The sequence below is a fragment of the Vulpes vulpes genome, chromosome 2 (genome assembly GCF_048418805.1).
Source record: "Vulpes vulpes isolate BD-2025 chromosome 2, VulVul3, whole genome shotgun sequence".
Taxonomy (NCBI): Eukaryota; Metazoa; Chordata; class Mammalia; order Carnivora; family Canidae; genus Vulpes; species Vulpes vulpes.
The window spans coordinates 156,805,348-156,819,667 of record NC_132781.1 but is presented as its reverse complement, the minus strand read 5'-3'; the positions used below and the strand labels follow the sequence as shown (position 1 = coordinate 156,819,667).

At 38.1% G+C, this 14,320-nt stretch overlaps 1 protein-coding gene across 5 annotated transcripts in view; it reads left to right on the top strand.

Moving 5' to 3' along the window:
- The window catches only part of CDC42 (cell division cycle 42), a 47,177-nt gene extending 36,449 nt beyond the window's left edge, over nucleotides 1–10,728 (top strand). For 3 of the 5 annotated variants that reach the window (XM_026012133.2, XM_072750833.1, XM_072750834.1), the window contains exons 4-6: nucleotides 3,968–4,077; nucleotides 4,198–4,395; nucleotides 9,189–10,728. In XM_026012133.2, the coding sequence (XP_025867918.2) occupies nucleotides 3,968–4,077; nucleotides 4,198–4,395; nucleotides 9,189–9,278 (398 nt within the window). In that variant the 3' untranslated portion in view covers nucleotides 9,279–10,728. Of the gene's footprint in view, nucleotides 1–3,967; nucleotides 4,078–4,197; nucleotides 4,396–7,718 lie in introns of all 5 variants that reach the window. The other 2 variants (XM_026012134.2, XM_072750835.1) reach the window with 1 other exon arrangement.
- Nucleotides 10,729–14,320: the final 3,592 nt, after the last annotated feature.

Here is a 14,320-nt window from a genome sequence, read left to right as displayed (position 1 = left end):
TCTGTGTGCATGTTGTTTTTGTTTCTAAACCTTTTAGGAGTAAGTTGCACACATCCTGCCCTTTTGCTTTTAATGCTTCAGTGTATGTATTTTTTAAGAGCCAAGGATATTATCTAACGGTATACTTATTAAATGCAGGAAATTTAACATTATATACAGCATTTAAAATTTTAATCTACAGTCAGTACATAATTCTCTCATAGCAAATATTTTTTCTGGTACATGTTCTGATTTAGTATCACATATTACATGTAGTGGTTACTCTCTTTAGTTTAGTATCCTTTAATAAGAAACCTCAGCCCCTCACAGCCATTGGCATTTTTTAAGGAAACAGGCCAGTTATTTTATATAATGTTTCTCAGTTTGAGTTTGTCCATTTCCTTACAAGCGGATTCAGAATATGCTTTTTTTTAAAATATTTTATTTTATTTATTCATGATAGTCACAGAGGGAGAGACAGAGAGGCAGAGACACAGGCAGAGGGAGAAGCAGGCTTGGGAGCCTGATGTGGGATTAGATCCCGGGTCTCCAGGATCGTGCAGGGAGCCCGATGTGGGATTCGATCCCGGGTTTCCAGGAACGTGCCCCGGGCCAAAGGCAGGCGCCAAACTGCTGTGCCACCCAGGGATCCCCAGAATATGCATTTTTGGTTTGAATACTGGATTAGTAATGTTATGTCCATCTTAGGGTATCACTCTTTGGTAAAATAATTTTGATCATTTGGTTATGGTATTCAGTTTTTCTACTGTATGTTTAGAATTTTTATTTTTAAAATTTTATTTATTTATTTTTAAAAAGATTTTATTTATTTACTCATGAGATATACAGAGAGGCAGAAACATAGGCAGAGGGATAAGCTAGGTTTGAATCTGTAGTGGTAAATTGCTGTGAAATATTTAATTTGCTTTCTTCTGGTGTTTATAGTGCCTGCTGGAATTCTCTAAAAATGTGGCTTTTAGCAATATATTCTTATTTTTTATACCATGAGATTCTTTCAGACTTTCATTTGGACCAGAGTCCTCAGTTCAAGCTGACCTTGTTCCTCTTGAATTTCAGTTTTAAACAGATTCTAAGCAAGTGAAAGGTCAGCAACCCATGAGATATATCCCTGATTTTTGGCAAATGTTGGAAGTTAAGCAGTGAGCTGGTGTGCTGTTAGAGTAGGTGTAATATAAGACCTGTCGTCAAAATCTGACTTACTTGTAGAGTGAAATTTTCTTGATCATGTTGTGTACCTTAAAGGATGCTAAGTGATGACGTTGCCTCTATTGAGTAATAGCTATTTGTGATATACATAGAGGATACATTTTAGCTGGATAAATTGTGCTTGGATAGTGAAGAATCTTGCTCATCTTAAGAAACCATTTTTTTTCTTTTTCCTTAACTTCATTCTTTTTCCTTAAATGTAGCACTTGAAGCAGAAGTAGAGGTAAGGTAGCGTACTTTCTGTTTATTGAACAATTTCATTTCTGATTTTATTTTTCCTTGGGAGAGGAAAAGAAAGGTATATATAGCTTTGAGGGCTAGTTTATCACAAATAAATGGACTGACCAATACTTCTGTTGACCTAGTATTCTAAAAGAATGGCTATGTTTGTTTTCTGTTTCCATCTGAGTAGAAAGTTCGTTGTATGTAACACGTTGGACACTCATTTAGATGCTCTTAGTGGTGCTCAGGAATATAGAGTTGGATCTGTTTTTAATGTGCACTTACACAGATTGCAGTGGCTGAATGACTAAAAATAAAGCCTTTTCTAGTCTAGGCCAGGCTTAATTTTTTTGAAATATATTCATTTCAAAAAAGGCTGAAGAACTGATCCAAAATAAGAGACTAAAAAGACATGACAACTAAATGCTGTACATGATCCTGTACTGAAAGCAGAAAACACTGGACTTGGTTCAGCTGACAAAGCTGGAATTAGAGATGTTGGAATCAAATTCTACATCAAAGTTAAATTTCTGAAAGTTTTAATTGTTACACAAGAATGCCTCCATTCTCAGGAAATACATACTTACATTCTCAGGAAATACAAGACTAAATGGCTATGCTGTATAGAACTTACTCTCAAACAGTTCAGGGAAAAACAATTCATGTGCGTATTATATTGAAAGAGAATAATAGAGCAAACATGGCAAAATGCTAATTGGTAAATCTGGCTAAAGGGTATATGGAAGCTCCTGGTACAATTCTCTCAACTCTTCTGTAGGTTTGAAAATTATTTCCAGATAAAAACTTTTAAAAAATATCTATATACATTTCCATAATCATGAGAGGAGGAGAGGAGATGCCAGGACAGGATTTAACATTTCAATTTCAAAAATGAGCTATAGTAATCCTGTGTTTTAAAGGAATAGTTAAGGGCAGCCCTGGTGGCCCAGTGGTTTAGCGCCTGCTTTCAGCCGGGGGTGTGATCCTGGAGACCCGGGTTGAGTTCCACGTTGGGCTTCCTGCATGGAAGCTTGCTTCTCCCTCTGCCTGTCTCTCTCTCTCTCTCTCTCTCTGTCTCTCTCTCATGAATAAATAAATAAAATCTTTTAAAAAAATAAAGGAATAGTTAAGTACTTAACGCCACTGGACTGTACACTTAAAAATGGTTAATGATAAATTCTATATTATATATATTTTACCATAATAAAATATTTTTAAAGAGGCAAAAAGAGTTAAATAAAGAGAGTTAAATACTTGGTAGGCTAGTGAATTTTTTTTTCCCCAGCATTGAAAGAGAATACAAGAAGTTAGGGTCGCTATCAGAACATGACAATTAAAGATATTACTTGTTATTGCCACTTGAATAAGCAATACATTGTGAATGGTGTAAATAAATAAAGGTATCTATCTTTAGGACAATACAGAGATTAAAATAAAGGTTAAATGAAAAGGGAAAAAGGAGGTTATAAAAAAATAAAATCATCATCAGCTCCTCTAGTACTGATTGCATGCTTACTCTAACAGTATGCTAGGGTCACAGTCAAAGACTTTAAAGATAATGCACTTAGAAGTGTAACTTTCACTTCTTAAATTGTGTAATTACAGACATGAAAGAGATTTAAAAAGAAATGACTGGACTTAAAGAAAACAAAATCAGCCAAACTCCTTAATTCTCTCAATCTAAATAGCTGGAGCTCTGACACTGGCTGGAGCTCTGACACATTTGACAACATACAAAAGTTCCTATAAAACAAAAAAAATAAAAAAATAAGATGGTAGGGTGCCTGGGTGGCTCAGTCAGTTAAGCATCTGTCTTCAGCTCAGGTCATGATCTCAGAGTCCTTTTATTATTTCTTTTTCTTTTCTTTTCTTTTCTTTTCTTTTCTTTTCTTTTCTTTTCTTTTCTTTTCTTTTCTTTTCTTTCTTTTCTTTTCTTTTCTTCTTTTCTTTTCTTTTCTTTTCTTTTCTTTTCTTTTCTTTTCTTTTCTTTCTTTCTTTTCTTTCTTTTCTTTCTTTCTAGATTTTATTTATTCATGAGAGAGAGAGGCCTCAGAGACACAGGCAGAGAGAGAAGCAGATTCCATTGAGGGAGCCTAATGTAGGACTCGATCCGGGACTCCAGGATCACGCCCTGGGTGTGAGGGCAGATGCTCAACCGCTGAGCCACCCAGGCATCCCCCTTTTATTATTTCTTAACCAGATCTGAGTAGGATTGATTTAACTATTTCTGTAGCAACAGCTTATTTTTATTACATTATTGTTGTGTTGCTGATGGACGCAAAGATTGAAAACTACACAAATTGGTAATAAACAACTAATGTATAATGATTCATTGCTATTTTCAGGGATTGAAATATTAAATAGAACTAGCTGAGTAAGAATGTTCATTGAGTATTATTATATTACAAAAGCCATACATTTTATTAGATCAGTTAATTGTGCTCTTAGCCGTATGCTTAGTCTGTTGACTGACTCATGGTTTTGATGCTGTGAGGACACCAAGATTCAGTTTCTGACTTCTCCAATTTTTTCCCCCCAGGGCAAGAGGATTATGACAGATTACGACCGCTGAGTTATCCACAAACAGATGTATTTCTAGTCTGTTTTTCAGTGGTCTCTCCATCCTCATTTGAAAATGTGAAGGAAAAGGTGAGTTGGTCAGATACCCTTGCCCTGAAAAAGGTGGTCATAGAACTTCTACTGAGTTGTGAGAAGCCTTAGAATCTTGTGAATTAATGCAGGTGTATTTTTAAAACACTTTTTCTCTAGTGGGTGCCTGAGATAACTCACCACTGTCCAAAGACTCCTTTCTTGCTTGTTGGGACCCAAATTGATCTCCGAGATGACCCCTCTACTATCGAGAAACTTGCCAAGAACAAACAGAAGCCTATCACTCCAGAGACTGCTGAAAAGCTGGCCCGTGACCTGAAGGCAGTCAAGTATGTGGAGTGTTCTGCACTCACACAGGTGAGGACTGTGTAACCCCATGTTTATTTACAGTTGGGTAGTTTCTTAAGAGTATTAGGATTCGGGGGTTATTTTTAACAGTGGTCTGCAGTGCTCAAGAAAGCTGCCTAGGAAGACTTAGGAGCAGCTTCACGGTATATATTCTTTTCCTAAAAGTTTTTTGTTTATGGAGAAAATTATTAGTCTGAATAAAACTCTTAGTTGGTGAGCTCTCGTAATGTACTGACTCATTTGTCGTGGTCAGGGATTGTGTTAAAAAAAATTTATGGGAAAGTTCTAGATTAGCACTAATTTACAAGAGAGTATGTGGATGATCCCCCCCCCCCCCCCCCCCCACTTAAATTTTTAGCTAAATGTATCTGATCTTGTCAATTTTGACTGCTAATGCTACAGTTTCTGGGGTAATTCAGCTGACTTAGGGAATTAGTTGTAATTGAGACTTTGATGTCAGAGAAAGCTGCTTTGGCTATTTCTTAAGCATGCTTTATAAAAGGATGTCAGTTCCTGTGTGCTTAGAGACATTCCTTCATCATATGATCCTTTCTATCCTTGTGTCCCTTTCTGAATAATTTAATTGGAGCTCTTCTAGTTTAATGGGAAACATCAGATTCTGAGGATAGGGGGCAGTGTTAGAATATTTAGAGGGACCTGTAACTGACCTGTAGTTTCATCTTTTCCACCCTCATGGTTTTACTGACCAATTTTCCCCTTGGAGTACTGTTTTGGGGACAAAGGAAAAAATGGAAATAGCACAGAACTATTTTATTCTATTGGTACTGGTGCTTTTGAGGTTTGAACATTGAGCAAATATGTCTAATTAAAATAGGGCAGGGCTGAAGAGGTTTCTTAAAATTACCTTAAATCCACTTTGATTTATCGTGCTTACTTTTTTTTAGGTAATAGGCTCTTTTTATTGTTTTTAAAAAAACATGTATACTGATTGATTATATGTATACTAAGGCAAATAGCATATATAATTACCTATTATGCATGTACTAGGTGTTTAGTATGTATGGCCTAGACATAATTTAATAATCTCCAATTCAGTGCTAGGTTGGATATTTGAAGATAAAATTTTTATGCTTAGCTGGATATTCCACAGGATTACTTCCAGGTCTAAAGTCATTCTCCCAAACCCGACTTTCCTTGGCAGTTCAGTTCTATTGTAAAAGAGTTTTTAAAGTTCAGAAGATTTATATCCATAGCACTGAGATTTAGAAAAAAAAAAAAAAAAGCCCAATGTTTCTGTTTTGATACAGAAAACTGTGAGAGGGGTGTTTGTGTGTGTGCATGTGTGTGTTGGGGAAGGATGTATGTGAAACATGTGTCAGATTATAACTATATGCATCCGTTGCATACCCTTGTTCTCTAAGTATGGGCTGCTTTTGGGGGAAATGGAGGCAAATAGACCATGTGAACCCAGTTCTAGGTCACTGGTGAAGTTTATTTAAAGAACTGGATGCTTCCATTGAAGATTTCTTACAGTATGAACAGGTTTATACAGTAAGTCACTTTGCAGACAGTAGGAAATTGAAAAGATTTAGCAAATATATATATATATATTTTTAAAGATTTTATTTATTTATTTATTCATGAGAATACACAGAGAAGAGAGAGAGAGAGGCAGAGACACAGGCAGAGGGAGAAGCAGGCTCCATGCAGGGAGCCCGACATGGGACTTGATCCCAGGTCTCCAGGATCACACCCTGAGCTGTAGGCGGTGCTAAACCGCTGAGCCACCGGGGCTGCCCCTATATATATTTTTTTAAAACCAGATTTTGGCATTTGGAGAAGTCAGAAGATAGAAAAATGGGGTGTTTGGTTGTATTTATTTGGGAGATAGAATTTTTAGGACTTCAGATTATCTTGTTGGTTCCTCTAAAACTGAATTCTTCCTATGATCAGATAGTGTGGGTAAAGCAAAGATTAGTTTTCTTTTGTAGAGCAGTAGTTATCTTTGTCAATAAGCAAGAAAGGACTTGCTTTTTATGAAGGGATGCCCTAGTTTCACATGGTTGTCCTTTTTTTTTCTTCCACCTTATAAAAGGAATTTCCCTTTCCACCCTCCTCTTTTCCTTTTATATTTGATTACCAGAGTTTGCTCTGAGATGTGTAGAAAGAATTCCATAGGAACTTTTGTTTAGCCTTTTTACTTTGTAAAAGACATAGAAGAAAACTTTTTAACCTCTTTGCTTCTGTATAAGTACTTAATGTTATTTCTCATTTGTTTTGTACCTCATGGGATATATAGGTGCCAGTCCTCTGGGATGCCTAGGGTGGGTGTGGGAATACCTGGGATTGTCTGGGGCTGGTACTTGTTACTGGAGTGGTATTCTGGGACTTTTGGGAAATTTTTACCAAACTGATCAAATTGACTTAAAGAACACACGAAACCTCTTTGGGTGGTAAACCTGTGGCTTCAGATTTAGGTGAGTTTAAATGAGTCTATAGACCTGGGCCCAAGGTACCAGTGCTACTGAGTCACACTGTCACGTTGGAGTTCTGCCTGAGGTGTAAGTGTGTTTCTGCATCTTAATCCCTGTAGATTCGAGAATATTCTTTGTTTTCACTCCATGCTTTATGCTCTGATATCCATGCGGACATCTTAAAGCATTGGACTGCTTGCTAAAACTCATTCTAGGACCCCATTCTTTGTTTTCTTATGACTTGGGTGGTGGTTACTTGCTCCAATAACATTACTGAATAACTGAAGTGTATGCTGTTTCTAGAGTCTGTTCCTTAAACTTCTCTTAGGTGGTACTGTTGAACAATTAACACTCTTTGTAAATATCTGAACCATTTTGTTCTGGGAAACGGATTTACTCTAAATCTTGATTAATCCCATCCAGTTATGTCATTGAATCTAGAAACATGTGGCATGCCTGTTAGTCTGCTATTTGTGTCCTTCAGTTATTCAGGGGCTGAATTCACAGAAGCCTGAAATTGTAATTGAATTAGTTCCAGAATGTGTGTGCCATTCTTCTCACTGGAAATACTGGGGAGTTCTACAAGGCTTACTCGATTTATCTTTCGCTTACATATCTATTTTTTCCTCCTGGCATTTTCATTAAAATGTTGTTTTTATAGCACTTGCATAAAAATTGCTTTCTTGTTCAGTTAACCTTTTTTTATGTAAGAAGTTTCTGTTCAATTATCTACTGTCCTGATAATGGGCTTAAGATCTCGCTTTCTGGCAGTTATTTTTCTGAAGGCACATTGCTTCTGTGAATTCAGCCCATTTAATCCGGACTGCTATTGTATCTGCTAGTCTTTCTAATCCTCTAACCTGGCTGCTATTCTCTCTCCTCCCCTCTGTCTTGTAGAGAGGTCTGAAGAATGTGTTTGATGAGGCTATCCTAGCTGCCCTCGAGCCTCCGGAAACTCAACCCAAAAGGAAGTGCTGTATATTCTAAACTGTTTTCTCCTTCCCCTCTTTGCTGCTGCTTCCTGTCCCACTACTGTAGAAAGAGCATTTAAAAACAAAGGAATAAAACCATCCTGTTTGAAAGCCTCTGCGTCTTTTTACTCACCACCTAAGAGCAACCTCTGTATTAGTTTTTGATCAAGAATGCAATATCTTATAGAATATTTTTTGTGATCAGTAGTCAAGTTGGACTTGTTTAACTTTCTGCTTCTTGAGTTGCCTGATGCTTAGAGCTTTTTGGTTTGGATTACTATTTTAAAAGGGAACTTGGTGTGGCATTAAGAATGTTCTCTTGGAAAAAATAAGAGTTCTAACACTTCTTAGCTCTAGATGGAGAAGGTAACACAAACATCATTTTACTCTTATGATCAATTGTAATTGTAATTGCATGACAAACTTTATGGAAAAAGGGTGACCTGCTAGTAGAGTGTAATGGGGAAGGGAAGATTCTTCTCTGGTTTTCCTTTGTGCAGTGAAACTTTGTGTTGCTATTGCTTTGGCTGTCTGTGCTGTAGTGGAGTATTTGTCAGTCTGGGGTGGGAAAGGTATCAATGTATCTGCTACTGCTTTATGAAATCATTTGTTACACTATCTTTTAAGAATAGCATCCATTTTAACAGTTGACTTAAGGTTTGTTAATGTTGAGATGTAAAGCTGCCACCTTTATATTTTCCTGCTTCTGATTTTATTGTTCTGAGGGAAACATAAAATTGTGGTTACCTTCAAATTTTGAAATTAAAAATATACAATTGTTTGTATAAATGCCTGATGAAGCTTTATTCTTGTTGCACTGACTGGTTCTAGTTTTACATATGTATCAGGTGCCCACATTTTGCTTCCTTGAGCCCCCTGGCTCTGTCTGATTGGTGGGATGCAGGGAGTTCAGAGTGAAGGTCTTTGATGCAGCTGTGGTAGCCACTCTCTCCATCCTTGCCTGCGCCTTCCATGTAACAAGGATGCTGCTGCCCACTGCCGGCCCTCTTGGTCCTGTTCCATACTCCGCTGTTTCATTGGAATGCAGAGCTGCTTCACTTGTTTTTATGTAAAATGTTTCAGCAGCATATTATACAACTCATATTGAATGAGCAAATGACACATGTGGCTTGTTTGCTTCTTGTGACATACATTGGTCTGCAAAAAAGCTTTCTCAAAGGACCACTGTCTCATTCATGAATATCCACTCCTCTGCTCCTGAATTGCTGGATCCTTCCAGTGTCCTGCCTGGACAAAACTTAATGAAATGGGATGATTGTGTTGAGATTCAGAGTTGTTTTTAACGTTTTGTTCTTTGCCGACTCTTGGGGGTTTGAATGTTTAATTTGATACTGAAAATCAGACTGCCCATTTTTTTCTCTCTACCCCTTTTCAGAAAGGCCTAAAGAATGTATTTGACGAAGCAATATTGGCTGCCCTGGAGCCTCCAGAACCGAAGAAGAGCCGCAGGTGTGTGCTGCTATGAACATCTCTCCAGAGCCCTTTCTGCACAACTGGTGTCAGCATCGTACTAAAAGCAATGTTAAATCAAACTAAAGATTAAAGATTAAAATTCGTTTTTGCAATAATGACAAATGCCCTGCACCTACCCACATGCACTCGTGTGAGACAAGGCCCATATAGGTATGGCCCCCTTCCCCCTCTCAGTACTAGTTAATTTGAGTAATTGTGTATTGTCAGAAAAGTGATTAGTACTAGTTTTTGTTCTGTCGTTTCAAAAAAATATTTTTTTTTGTTTAAAAGCAAGGCATGCTTGTGATGACTCTGTAACAGACTAATTTGGGTTGTTGAAGCTGCTCCCGGGCTCCATCCACTCTGGAGAATGATCTGGGACATTTAGTTTTTTTTTGTTTTGTGTTTTTTTTTTTTTTTTTTTTTTTTTTTTTTTGCGGGGGTGGGGTGGGGTGGTGGTGCGGGGAGTGTGTGTGGGGTTTGTTTTTATTTAGTCATGTTTTTTAAATTCATTAACCATTGGACAGCCCTTAAGGGGAGGAGGACGGATTGATTCCACATTCCACTTCCTAGATCTAGTTTAGAAAACTTGTTCCCCACCTGGTGCTCTTAGGAAGGAGTATAGTAAATGCCTCATTTAATAACATACTCCTTTTTGAAAGTTGCCTTTTCTCTCCACCCTTGAGTAGGTCCAGTATTTGATGAAACTCATGAAAGTGGGTGGAACCTGTCTTGCCCCTCCTCTTTTCTAGGATGCACTATATATGTGACTGTGACTTTCAAGGAAATTTGTTTGCCATTTACTGAATTTTTTTTGAAGTTAATTTCTAACTTCTTTCACTGATAAATGAAGAAAAGTATTGCACCTTTTGAAATACACCAAATGGATTGAGTACATAATTAAAAAACATTTTTTTCCCTGTCAGTCATTGTCTTATATGCTTAGCATAGATGTCCAGCTTAATAGTGTATGATAACAGTGTTCCTAGAACACAACTGAAGACCTGGTGAATCGAAGAAATGTGAGAGGTGGCGCTAGGAGACAGATGTCTATGGAATGATGCACATCCTCTTTTAAGTTGGGAGGATGGAGACCTGCTTCATGAAGAAGCTGGGGGTGGGGGTGGGGGTGGGGAGAACATTTAACAACATGGGGACCAGTCAGGGGAATCCCCTTATTTCTGTTTTGCATATGAGGAACCCTAGAGTAGCTAGTTAAGGCTCTCTAGTTTAATAAAAAAATCATGGAGTCTTATGAAGACTCTTCATAAGTGTTAATAGGGATATTATCCACTTATTTTGGTTGCAGTTTCCAATTTTTAAAAATATTTAGGTAATCTTCTCCCCCTTCCCCAAATCCTAATTCTTGTAGATTCATTAGTGTTGAACCAATGCTTTCTCATGTCTCAATTCTTTGTATATGCATTCTTTTCAGATGTATTAAACAAACAAAAAACCCTTCACAAGCCAGCCTGGGGGTTGTTCTTTTCCCTCCGCCTGATTTTAGATACTTAGGAGTGGGAACTTGACTCTTAGTAACATCAATTTCTAACAAATTTTGGGATAAGATCTTAAACTTTTTTTTTTTTTTTTTTTTAAATGTACTGATTTCCTTTCTGGCCTCAGTTTGAGGTGATGGTTTTCCCTCTGTATGTTCAGGTTTGTGTCTTCTCCCCTAAGTTTGGCGGGAATACCAGCACACCTCTCTCATCCATTGGTTAGTTGGAGAGCAGCCTGTTTTCTGTATCAGTGCTTTTCAGATTTTGTTACTAACTGGAGTACAGCTTGAGCAATGGGTATTTAAAAGTTTTCCATGTAGGGATCCCTGGGTGGCGCAGTGGTTTGGCGCCTGCCCTTGGCCCAGGGCGCGATCCTGGAGACCCGGGATCGAGTCCCACGTCGGGCTCCCGGTGCATGGAGCCTGCTTCTCCCTCTGCCTGTGTGTCTGCCTCTCTCTCTCTCTGTGACTATCATAAATAAATAAATAAAAAATAAATAAATAAAAGTTTTCCATGTATTTCTGTAACACATCCAAGTTGGAGAACCATTAGTCCTAGGTTACCCAGATGTTTCCATCAGATTCCAGATTCTGTGTTGTGAATCTGAATATGGGATACATTTTCTTTAGGTGACAGGAATGATTCATCTACCTTCAGGGCATTATACTGATCTGTAGGAGAGTCTTAGAAACTAAGAGCTTTGGTGTAACATAACCTCATTTTGGTGGTTTTCTTTTTTTCTAAAGATTTTATTTATTTATGAGAGAGAGAAGGCAAAGACACAGGCAGAGGGAGAAGCAGGCTCCATGCAGGGAGCCCAACATGGGACTTGGTCCCAGGTCTCCAGGATCAGGCCCTGGGCTGAAGGTGGTGCTAAACCACTGAACCACCCAGGCTGCCATCATTTTGGTGGTTTTCTAGGTGGAATCATATTTGGCTTGATTCCATGGTATGCTGGAGCTAACTAGATAGCTTGGTTGGGAAGGGTTGAGAAAGAGGCAGATTTAAGTTTTACTGATTTAACCAATGTTTCTTACTTATTCCTTGTTGACCGTGCTAGGGAGAGGTATAGGGTTGTGCTCTGAGATCCTAGAGAGCAGGGACCATATATCCCTGGTTCTTAGTACAGTGGCACATAGGTCCATCCTGATTATTGTTCTATCCCTGGCCTAGATTATTAGTGTTTGACACATGAGAGATGGCTCTAAAAATAGTCATTAGATGGTACATGATTTCAAGAATGAATGAAATAAAGCAGGTCACATGATTGTGTCAATGAAATCATACATCAGAACAACAACAAAGAGAAGGGGACTGATTGAAGCTAACATCATTTTCTAATTAAATATTTTCTTATAAAGATCTTACCTATTTATCTGATAATTTATAGAACATGAGCCAGGGTAGGGGCAGAGGGAGAGAGAGAGAGATTCTCAAACGGACTCCATGCTGAGCGTGGAGCCCAACGTGGGGCTCAATTTCCTGACACTGAGATCATGACTTGAGCTGAAATCAAAAGTCAGATGCTTAACCAACTGAGCCACCCAGGCACCCCTAATTAAATATTTTTAATTTGACTTTCACATAATCAGAAGCACATGGGTGACAGATGGATGAAGCTGATACGTTTTTGTTTTTTTTTTTTTAAATACTGTTTTCTATTTGACTTAAACTTGTTTGTCATCTTGGCTTAGTGAACTGATACTGCTCAGGGAGTGTGATCTAGAGGTTGGAAAAGTGTTCTTTAAAAACAGCCCTTAGCAGACTTAGCTTGTGGCAAAACGTACAACATTTAGGCTAATATGACACTAATACATCTCTGGTTTTCTAAAATACCTGTTTTACTGAAGCTTTTAGAAATAGGTTCTGTAGTATGTTAAAGTTGTACCCTTAGGGCTGGATTTTATGCCAATAGGGGAGCATATTCCAAGGGGAAGGGAGGATGATGATATGAAAACACCAATTGTAGTATTTCCTTCATTCTGAGTTATATATATCCTCAATCTTCACATTGTCAGAATCTCTCTTAAAGTTTGTAGTTAATTTAGTAGTAGTTTTACTATTTTTTTGTTTTTGTTTTTTGTTTGTTTTGAAAAGCTGTCATTAACCCCCCTGGTGTCTTCTAATTGCTGTCTTCATAGAATGGATAAAAATAATGGTATTTTTTTTCCTTCATTGTTAGTTTTGTAATATTTTCTTTTTTTCTCCTCCCATTTTGATATTATTGGTAGCTTTTTGGATACTCAGTGCTAAGAAACTGGTACACAAGGACCCTACTTCTTGAGGAGGATCGCAACTTAGTGCTGCTGGGTATGGCTGACCTCTGTTAGAGATTTGGTGTATAACCGGTGGATAAGGGACAGCATTTCACCAGGAAGTGGCAACTTCGTTATCTTTTGGGAGGGGCTGAGCTCTTCCTGTTAGGGTCACTCTGAATGACATGTTGAGGGAAGTAGCTTGAAATTGCACTTCTTTTTTTTTTTTTTTTAAGGTTTTATTTATTTCTTCATGAGATACACAGAGAGAGGCAGAGACACAGGCAGAGGGAGAAGCAGGCTTCATGCAGGTAGCCTGACGTGGGACTTGATCCCGGGTTGCCAGGATCAGGCCCTGGGCTGAAGGCAGCGCTAAACCGCTGAGCCACCTGGGCTGCCCTGAAATTGCACTTCTAATTCTGATCTCCTTGTTGCTTGTAGGCCTTACTCTGAGTTCCTCCAACTTTAGAGCGTGGACCTTTAACAACATAGAATGACAGAAGACCTTACCTTATTATTTTCTTTCTGGGACTGTTTAAATACTTTTAAACTTTATACTTTTAAGTTTATAAGTATATTAACTTGGGTATATTCCAAAGTGCCCTACCTTTTTTCTTAAGCCTCATGTCATTAGCTTTTGCTTAATGCTGCATTACAAACCAGCCTAACCTTAGCTCTGGCTTACCACAAGCTTATTTTTCTTTTACTGATGGGTCAGTTGGGCTTTGCCTCTAGGTTTCAGCTTTGGTTCAGGTTGGCTTCAAGTTTCTCAGCTGGAGCCTAGCTCCAGAGAGCAGTAGCTATCTAAGAGTGGACTTCTTATGGTGAGCCTGGTAAGCCAAAGCGGGTACAAGGTTCAAGAACATTTAATTTCTCATATTTCTTTGTACAGAAAATTCCATATAGCCAAGCCTGAAGTCTGTACCACTTATTCATTCATTCATTCATTCATTCATTCATTCATATATAGTAAATTCTAAATAGTTTTTTTTTTTAAAGCACTTAATAAGGCTCTGAAGATAGAGTGGAGAATAAAATGGACGTGGGATCCTGACTTCTAGTTGGAATTTTCCTTGCAAACTTGATAGCTTTTTTTTTTTTTTTTGGAATACTGATTTGGTCTCTTTGCCCTTAGAATGGTTATCAAGAAAGTAAAAGTCTTGTCTGTGTGTGCATGCCTGCCCATGGCACACATTCATCAGAGCACTTGTTCCATGCTGGGCACTGGAGCAGGACAGCCCTAACCCAGTGTGCCCTTTGGCAGATAACTTTCACTCTCCTAGGCTCTAGCTGTAAAATAA